Consider the following 10,558-nt stretch of genomic DNA (forward strand, 5'->3'; position numbering starts at 1 on the left):
ATGTGCTATTTCATTTGTAAAACATTAGGCATTAAGAGGAAAAAAGAAAGCAAAAAGAAAATGATGGAAGCCAATTGAAAAATATTCTGATATTTGTGTACCCTTTTATGAATCCTCTACAAGTTCATCTTTCTAGTAATTCTCATTAAGTGTACATTTTTGGTGCCAAATGTTATGGTTATTGCTGAGTTACTTAAGGAATTAGCACTTATGCCAAATGTCAACTGTTAGCTCACTTACTGGATTCAGCAGTGCGTTCTCCTTCACTATGTTCCAGCATGGTTCGTGGTGCACACCACCACACCACCACGCCTGTTCGTGGAGCAGTGTGGATTCTTTGTGTTACTGGAATTCCAGCAGGTTATAACATAGCTATCTGTTGGTCTTGGTATTAACGTATTTAATTAAATGGAGCTTTGCTATGTTATGTATGGGTTTTCATGTTACAGTCAACGAGGCTCTCTTAGCTGTTGCAGAGATTTGAGTTCAGTGTCCGTTACAATTACCGTTACCCTGTCCTCCGATTCCTTTCCTGAAAATGAAAACCTCATCCTTGTGCTGCTTCTCTCTATTTTACCTTGCTTCCATTTTCATTTTTTGAAGCTCAAAACATGTTCCCTTTCTAATTCTCATTTCTCCCTCTCTGTTTATGTGCAGTTAGGGTGTGGATCAGCGTCAATTGATTTGTTGGCCACTGTTGCTGCTTATCCTAAACCTGATGAAAAAATAAGAAGCACTTCATTCAAGGTTCATCCATATTCGCGGTTTAAGATAGGAAATTTAAATTATTTATTTATTTTCGGGGTTAAAGAACGCAACATTCTTTGGTATTAATTGTTTGCATTGTTTGTTTAGGTTGAAGGAGGTGGCAATGCAGCAAATGCTCTAACCTGTGCTGCTCGCTTGGGACTCAAGCCAAGGCTTATATCCAAGGTTCTTAACCCTTTTTGTTAAATCTAACGCATATTCTATGATCCTTCGTATCCTATTAGTCTTGTATAAATGTTGATATTAATTTGATAACCTGTGTTTTATGTAATAGTTATGAACCTGTTTGACACCCGATTATTATTAGGTTGCAGATGACACTCATGGCAGGGCCATAATAGATGAATTACAGGCTGATGGTGTTGATATGTCTTTTATAGTGGTAAACTAACTGTTTGTAATCTCCATGAAGCTTTTTGTTTCTGTGATCTTCAGTTTCTAGTCTTGCGGTTATCTGATTTGTTTCTAGTCGTTGGTCGGTAAATTACTCTTTATTATGCATGTGTAATTTATCTTATTGTGTTATCTACTTCTCTTTTATCTGCAGGTATCCGAGGAAGGGACTTCACCATTTACTTATATCATTGTGGACAGTCAAACGTAATGATCATTCTAACTGTTGTCAATCTTTATTGAAAATTTTACCTATATAGTACTCTCAATTCATTACTTACTCTCTTGATTGTTTTGACTCATTGTACTAATCCTATCTACATATGGCTACACCATCTTTTTTTATTGAGTAATTTGGTTATCTGAATTTCAGAAGGAAAATAAGGGCATTGATTAGGTGGATCTAATTAAGAATCTAGTCAAAGTCCCGTGCTTGGATTTGATCATAAAATAGTGGATTATGTTGTATTTTTATTTTTCTTGAATAGAAAAATCAAAGTAAACAAAATTTGCAAACCCTTTTTTGCCTATACTTCTCTTTTTTATTTTTCTTGAATAGAAAAATCAAAGTAAACAAAAGTAAGCAGGTTAATACTGGAATTCTCTGTTCTATGATATTTGGCAAAGTTTTTCATGAGAAAAATGTCTTGATATGCCTTTCCCTCGAAGGCAGAGTAGCTGAAATTTTGGAAGGGCATGAGTGAAAATCAGACAGGTTCATCTTTTATGAACTAGAAATCGAGTCAATGAGGCAATGATGCTCTTCATGAAATTGAGTTAGTCCTTGTTCTAGCTGTTAAATACTAACTGCTAAATACTCTGTTAATTCTTGCTGATCAAATTATCTTTTTTGCAAAGTCTGGAGCAATTATTGGTCTCTCTGGAATCTTAAGTGAACAAGTAGTTTAAATGTTCAATTAATTCTCATTATCGATTTTCTTTATTCGGAATGCAACTATCTCTTTGCTGCCAAATGCATATTCTTGTTGGTGGAACTGCTTCGAATCACATTCTCCTCCTAAATTCATCTCCTTTGTTCCTTATGCAGGTCCAGAACTTTTACAAAGATATTCACTATTCTTAGAAGGCATAGAAGTGTCGAAAATGGATGACTGGGTCTGTGTAAGTGGCAGAAAAAGAAAGAATATAGAGTTGATGTATACTAAGAATTATAGTTGATGATCAACACATTTTGTTTATGTTTTGAATTATATTGAGTTGCTTGTTTATAGTATTTTTCTTTTAGTTTGATAATACAATGAATTTGTTTATTTTTTGAAATATTATAAATATTCGAATAAAAATTAGATAAAAATTTGTATTAAATTTATATTTATTTTGTATGAAAACAAGTTTATTTTGTAATTAGAAAAATAAAAAATCTATTTTACCTTACTGATGGATTTACAGACGGATTTCTGTCTGTAATCAGAGTGTGAGATGATTTTTCAAAGTTCAAATTACAGACGAAAAATCTGTCGAAAAATCCGTCTATAATTACAGGCGGAAAATCCGTCTGTAATTATAAACATAAAATTTGTCGAAAAATCCGTCTCTAATTACAGACGGAAAATCCGTCAGTAATTACAGATGGAAAATCCGTCGGAAAGTTCGTCGTCTCAGGAAAATGGATGGAGAATTTACAGAGGAAAAATCTGTCGGTAACTGGTAAAAATCCGTCTGTAATTTTTCGACGGAAAAAAATCCGTCGGTAAATAATTTTCGACGAGGCTTTTACAGAGGGACAAAATCCGTCGGTAACCAAAAATCCGTCTGTAATAAAGACTAAATCCGTCTGTATTAATCCATTCTCTAGCTGTGTTTGTTCTTCAGTCATGTTCTGTCTTCTTCGCCTGACATATTCTGTCCAAGTGGGTTGATGTTGACGTGATTGTTGTGGTCGTGAAGTTTCCATTTCTATTTGTCAGAAAGAGAGAAAGATGTAGAGAAGGAAAACGTTTGCCAGACCAAGTTTGAAAGTAAAAGAATAATCTTATTTTCTTGTGGGTTAAATACAACTGAAGGTGGAAAAATCTTTTATTGAAAATGATCGGTTTTTAAATTGAGTACGTAGTAGTAGCAGTTTTTTTATTGCAAGTAAATCAGTTTAAAATATGTAAATCCGTTTGATACCTTGTCATGGGATACATTCTCTTTTTGATTAAAAAATGGAAGACGTAGTAACAATTTGTTATATTGAATTCAGTGTTTAACAAAAAAGAAACAGATAAAATAGGAAGAAGAAATTGGATACCAATATTTTCTATCCCTATTATACATTGGTACAACCCATTATATATATTGGTATAGATTTGATTAAGTAGTACTCTTTTATACATAATTTTTTTATTATACACATAAAAAAAATTCGCTTTAATAGACCTACGTAATTAAAATTCAAGTACTATAATAAGTACTCTTAAAATACGTAATTTTAATATCATTTATTTTATATACATGATAATTTTTGTTTTATCTGAAATAAAATGAACCAGTTTCAAATTGTATCATAGGGTAAAGCCAATTCTTTTTTGTTAAAAAGATAAAAAGAATTAAGAGTGAGCACTGAGCAGTTTGATTTTAATTCCTTTTACGATTGAAGGTGGAGGAGTTACGTAACTCTCTCGTGGGTTAATGGAGAATTTACAAATCAAAACTGAATAGTGCCTGTTCAGCCGCTTTTCTATTGTTTTTTAAGAAATTAATTGTATCATTTTATTAATATATTATTCACCTATTAAATTTGTCAAATAAGTTTTTTTCATCATTTCAAATTTAACATAGTATTATTTATATGATAGTTTGGTTGAAATTAAAATTACTATAAAAAAACTTAAATTGCTAAATTATAAACGCACACAATAAAGATATGTATATATGTTATCGGAAATAGATATGGTTCATAAAATAATGACAAAAATGTTATCCTAATTTAAAAAGAGTACATATAAACCAAAATGCATGTTGCTTATTTCAAAATATTAATTATGCGTAAATATCATGGATATTCATGTTTGTCTTCATCTTTTTTAAGTGGTAGGCCAATTTATGGATCTGAATCTGAAGAGGCCTTTATTTTCCTACAAATAGTCGAAGGACAGAAGAAATGAATATGCTTATTTTTTTATTTTTAAATATCAAACTATAAGATAATTAATAAAAAAGGAGAATATAAAGATGATGTACTTGAAAAAAATTCTTCGTAATACATCTCCTTATCAGTCACTTCTTTTGTCTTGAAAAACTGTCAGATTTTTTTTACCATAAAAATAACTATATAAACGCTTCAGGTATATTCAATCAAATTGATTCCTTATTATAGAGAAAATTCAATTTAAACCTACAGAATTGAGATATCTTGTTTTGCATTGAAGTTTATGAAAGGAAAAAAAGAATGATTATAATTCATGAGTTACTATTGACAAAGCGTAAATTAAATGATATTACATCTGATTTGTTAGGTAGTTTTTAATAACAATTACTGCAACGATATTGTTTTGTACCGAAATAAGTTAGTTGTGTTTTCCTGAGTTCATGGCTGAACAAAAAGTTAAACTTTTAATATAATTGGTATATAAGTCAAAATAGACGATTTTATTTATTATATACTAGAAGTTTATTGCATTACCTTTGATTCTTTTGATCCAATATTTCTTTTTTTATCATCTTCCATAATGAAGTCTTATCTGCTTTAACTATACCTCCCCAACCAATTGAATAAATTTTGAGTGGACAAACCTGATTCAATTTCATGAGTAATAATAATAAAGTAAAAATATGTATCATCAATGCAATTGTCACTCTCATTAATATTGTAATATTTACTTTATTGGAGTTAATTGAGTGTGGCATTGGAGTTGGAATTGGAGTTGTATCGGTTGATATGACAACTTATTTTTCTTGTCGAATCATCTCCTGATAAGTTGTACGTCTTTTAGCTAGGTGTTGCTGTCTTTGTTCTTCGGTCATGTTCTGTCTTCTTCGTCTGGCATATTCTGTCCAAGCGGGTTGACGCTGATGTGATTGTTGATGTCTTGAAGTTTCCATTTCTATTTGTCAGAAAGAGAGCAAGATGCAGAGAAGAAAAATATTTGCCAGACTAAGTTTGAAAGTGAAAGAGTAATCTAATTCTCTTGTGGGTTAAGTACGACTGAAGGTGGAACAATTTTTTTTATTGAAAATAAGTCGGTTTTTAAATTAAGTACGTAGTAGTAGCAATTTTTTTATTGGAAGTAAATCAGTTTTAAAATATGTGAATCCGTTTAATACTCTGTCGTCGGATAAATTCTCTTTTTGATTAATAAAAAGAAAAAAATGGAAGACGTAGTAACATTTTGTTATTATTGAATTCAGTGTTTAACAAAAAAGAAACAGGGGTAAAATAGGAAGAAGAAACTGGATACCAAATTTTTCTATCCTTATTATACATTGGTACAGCCCATTATATATATTGGTATAGATTTGATTAAGAAGTTCTCTTTCATACGTAATTTTTTATTAAATACACACATAAAAAAATTACTTTAATAGACATACGTAATTAAAATTCAAGTACTATAATAAGTGCTTGTTTGGGCGCCATTATTTTGATAAAAAAGATATTTTTTCAATGAAAAAAAGTATTTTTTTATTTTTTAGCGTGTTTGGCAAATTTCTAGTAGTAAAAGTAAAAGCACTAGAAAAAAATCTTTTTTGAGAAGCTGTAATTTACAACTTTTTTTAAAAGATCTTTTTTCCTTAAAAAAGATGTTTTTCATGTAATAAATAAACAAAAAAGTACTTTTATATTGTTATACCCAAACATAATTGATAGATAAAAAGATCTTTTTGCATGAGATATCCAAATATAAAATTACTTTTACTTTTACATAAGATCTTCTAAAACAAGATAAGTCGAAAAAATATCTTTTCCTAGAAGCTCATCCAAACAAGCCCTAAGTAAATTTAAGTACTATAATAAAAGTTAGTGTTTCTTTTTCTTTTTGGTAGTACTCTTAACATACGTAATTTTAATATCATTTCATTTATACACATGTTAAGTTTTGTTTTATCTGAAATAAAATGAATCAGTTTTAAACTCTATCATAGGGTAAAGCCAATTTTTTTGTTAAAAAATAAAAAGAATTGAGAGTGAGTATTGAGCAGTTTGATTTTAATTTCTTTTACGATTGAAAGTGGAGAAATTACATAACTCTCTCGTGGGTTAACGGAGAATTTACAAATTAAAACTGAATAGTTTTAGTTTATAAAAATAAGGGTAATATAGAAAAATAGATTTGGATATCAAACTCTCCTATTCGCTTTATATATTATTATAGATTGTTATAGATATCTATAATAATATTATTTAGGACAATTATGGAAGGTTTATGAATCAAAACCTAAGAAAAATAGATTATTATTAATTAAATAAATATACAGGATTTTTACAGATATTTGGACCATTTGGTCTATTACTTGAACCAACTCCATTGTTAGTATGAGTATTTGAATATTTAAAAATTTATTATTAGCTTGAAAAATAACGTAATTTGTAATTTAGAATACATTCAGGAGATAAATTATACATAAATGATGCCAAGAGTACAATAACATAGATATATTGTAAAAAGGAATTCATATTAAATGATATACTAATAACATAAATTTATTAATGGGAAGTATAACTTAGAGTACATGACACAGAGTATCGATGAGCGGGCATATTTGTGATATCTTATAATAGTGTTGTCATATTAGTTGTACCACTCAATGTATCAATTTATTTTTCTCGTCTAATACTCTTTTGGCAACTGGCACGCCTTCTGGCGAGGTGTTGCTGCCTCTGTTCTTCACGCATATTTTGTCTTCATCGCTTGACATAATCTTGCCAGGTCGATCGTCTATTTCCACGTGAGTCTTCCATTGGTATTCAACTGTAATTTATCAAAACAAACATATAAACATAGTTTTACACTTTTATTTAATGACGAAAAAATTATATTACGTTTTACATTATATTAAAATGAAGTAAGAAGGATGCATGAGAAGATGGATGAGAAACGAAATAAGTTTTTCTATTATGCAATAATAATAATGTGAAGTGAGAGAGAATAAGAGAAGAAAGAGATAATTATAAAATTTATGTGGATTTTTATGAGATAAGAGAGAACGTGAATGAAGATGAGGTAGTGAAAGTTCTGTAACACGGAATAACTGACGTATACTGGAATAGGTTATTAGGAAGGATAAAAGTGGAAAAAAGTTTTGGACACCAAAACAGGTTTTGCCATTATATATTGTTATAGATAAGAAGTAATAGTGAATTGTTACGATTATTTATCATCTAGAAAATTTGTTCCTCAGACATAGTTCTTCTTCTGTTTATTATTTTTCATACCTAATGGCTACTAGCTACGATTCTTTTAACAATGTTACCTATGGTAGATTATGTAATGAAAAAGCTTGGAAAATAAAGGCAAGAATTCTAAGGTTATGAAAAGTCCTATCCAAATTTGACAAGAGCAAGATGACTTACATATAAATGGTTCTCATTGATGATAAGGTAAGTTGATTATTTTCCATGATTCTTTCAAGTGATACTAGGTCTAGTTTATAATTATTTTTTGTTCATATTTTAAGTTTATTTGATAAGTAAACCCTTGCACAAATCAAAGACAGTGCGATTTAATAGATACATAAGTGCTGATAGCCTTTATATTAATTTGTTTTACAGTGTGGTAAAATTCATTGTTCAATCAAGAATTATTTGGCAAAGATGTTTGAGAATGATCTGATTGATAGGAAGGTTTATGTCTTCTCAAATTTTCTGATTGAGGAATCAAGCGAAATTTATCTTTCAACTACACACATGTGTAGAATAACTTTTAAGAAGGAGTCACGTACATTAAATACGGTCAATGATCGTAAAATTTCTGACAATCATTTCAATTTTTTTGTTCATGTTGATATATTGAGACAAACAAATGAAAAATCTAACTTATTTGGTACGTAGTTAATTTGTATTATTATTATTATTATGTTATTCATTTATTTGTTCTTAATTTAATGCTTTTAATTTATTTTTTTTCAATTAGATGTTATTGGACTTTTGGCAGGAAAAAAGAGCTTATATCATGGTCAAAAGCAAGAAAACATTCTTATATTATGGAAAAAATTGAAAAATTCTAGGTACTAATGGGTAATACATTCTTATTGTTCATTTATAGCGTGAGAATATTAAAATTATTATAAAATTCGTATTATTTTGTTCTCCTGATAAATAATTTTATAATTACATTAATCATATAATTTTGTATACTAACATTGATATAATATTATTTCAGATACATATATTTTGCAGGCATCAAAAGATAGTGTTGAGTTGTTATTTAGTGGGTTTAAATTATTTATTGTTTATTGGAGAACATTCTGCATTAGAATTCTCTAATAATTTGTTGTTCATTTTGTGCTGATTTTGATATGTTCTTACTTCACATTAAACCAACATATAAAAATTTGTTGGTGGATTTAAGTATTACTAGATTATTTATGATCACATTGAGTATATATGTCTGATTTATTGAAAAAAGTAGATCACTAAAATCAATTAATAACTAGAGTTAATACAATTAACACTAGATTAAGAAAAAACAAATAATGTATAACATGTTATTTTTTATTAATCAAATTATTATAATTTAAATTAATTTTAACAAAATAACTTAAAATTTTAATTTCAATTTTATCACATGCATTGCACGGGTTATTACACTTGTTTAGTTTCAAAACTTGATTTTTTAACCAAAAATCCAGTTTTAAAACCAATTTTTAAAAATCCAATTTTCAAACCATATTTTTTAACCAAAAATCTAGTTTTAAAACCAGTTTTTAAAAATCCAATTTTCAAAATAGATTTTTTAACCAAAAATTTAATTTTAAAACCAGTTTTTAGAAATTCAATTTTCAAACCATAAATTTTTTAACCCGTAAATTAAAATCTGTTCTAGAAAATGAGAAATGAGGTTTTTATGGTTTAATGTGATAGAGAAATTTAAAATAAGAATTTTGGCACCAATTTTAAAGAAATCGGCCCAAGATTGAGCTGAACGGGCCAAATCGGGTCAACCAAACCCATGTTGGGCCCAAGGCCTAGCCAGGCCTCATTAAACAAGAGGGCTCAGCCCTCTCCTCCCCACAAAAGTAAAACACACTGCTGGGCAGCCGTGGAAGAGAAGAAGAAGCAAACCCTCATTCCATCTTCAAACCTTGATAACTTTTGGTCCGGAACTCTGATTGATGAGCCGTTTGTGGCCACGCGTCGAGCTTGTTGAGATCTTCAATTCTTCAAAAAAGTAAGTAAATCACATTTTCCTAGCTCCATTTCTGCTGGTATATCAATTTCGGGTTTAAGGTTTGAGGAACTCAATTTCTTGATGATTTTCATGTTTTAGGGGTCCACTAAACTTGATTCCTTATAGGTATTGCTCAAGGATCAGTGGGTAAAGGTAAGAGATCTCAAACCCTAATGGAATTTCTGAATTTAGGTATTTGGATATTGAGTTGTTGTGTTTGGATGTGGTAATTGTGGTTTAGGTAGTGTGTATGTGAATGTTGATGCTTGTTGAAGCTTGTTGGTGATTTTGGAAGCTTGGAAGTGGAGTTGTGAGGCTGGAAATCTGAGCTTGGTGGTGTTGGAGCCCCAAGGGCTTGAAGAAATGTGAAATTAAAAGTGTTCCGTGTTGAGCCGGGAATCGGCCAAGGTATGGTTTCGATTTCTTGTATCTAAAATGTAATGTGATGTAAAAACTTAGGCTAGTGACCCATAGGATAGGAATTGAATTTGTGATGATGGTTGATTGGTTGTTAAAATTGTTATATGATTATGTGATTATTGGTTTGTGGAGGGTATGAGTGAAGTTCTTAATTGATGATGTATGTGAGTTTTATATGATGATGATACTTGGTATATGCAAAGGCTGATTTGAAGTTGAGATTGAGCTTAATATGGATAGGTTGATGAATTATGATTATGTTGAATGATGATTATGTTGGTATTCGATGATGATAATGTGTTATGATGAATATATATATTGTTGAAGTAAATCATTTATGATGATGAGTTATGGAAGATTGATTGGTTGTGAATGTTGCTATTTGTTAATGAGAATGTAAAGTTATAAGTAGTATGGGTTGATATGCTCAAATTTTGGTAAGATTGAGGCTCTTGTGGGTGAATATGATTTGAAGTGTGATTTTGATATGCGTATATATATGGTGATTGATGAACTTGAATGCTTGATTTGAAATTGTTATATGGAATGTTGGTTATGAATTAAATCATTGAATCGAGATTTGGTTAAATATGTAAGAATTGATGGGCTGAGGGTTGAGTGAGGTTTGGAAATGATTAATGTTG

The 10,558-nt window shown here is 29.7% G+C and overlaps 1 protein-coding gene across 1 annotated transcript; it reads left to right on the forward strand.

The window, feature by feature from the left end:
- The first annotated feature begins 217 nt into the window (after nucleotides 1-217).
- On the forward strand, nucleotides 218-2,465 carry LOC112796943 (uncharacterized). The gene is made up of 8 exons (XM_072234453.1): nucleotides 218-360; nucleotides 450-555; nucleotides 658-747; nucleotides 856-933; nucleotides 1,076-1,150; nucleotides 1,316-1,368; nucleotides 2,020-2,061; nucleotides 2,210-2,465. Exons 1-7 carry the CDS (start codon nucleotides 218-220, stop codon nucleotides 2,051-2,053), a joined length of 579 nt encoding a protein of 192 aa, XP_072090554.1. The 3' UTR covers nucleotides 2,054-2,061; nucleotides 2,210-2,465.
- The last annotated feature ends 8,093 nt before the right edge of the window (nucleotides 2,466-10,558 follow it).

Source organism: Arachis hypogaea, chromosome 4, assembly GCF_003086295.3.
Source record: "Arachis hypogaea cultivar Tifrunner chromosome 4, arahy.Tifrunner.gnm2.J5K5, whole genome shotgun sequence".
NCBI classification, from domain to species: Eukaryota; Viridiplantae; Streptophyta; class Magnoliopsida; order Fabales; family Fabaceae; genus Arachis; species Arachis hypogaea.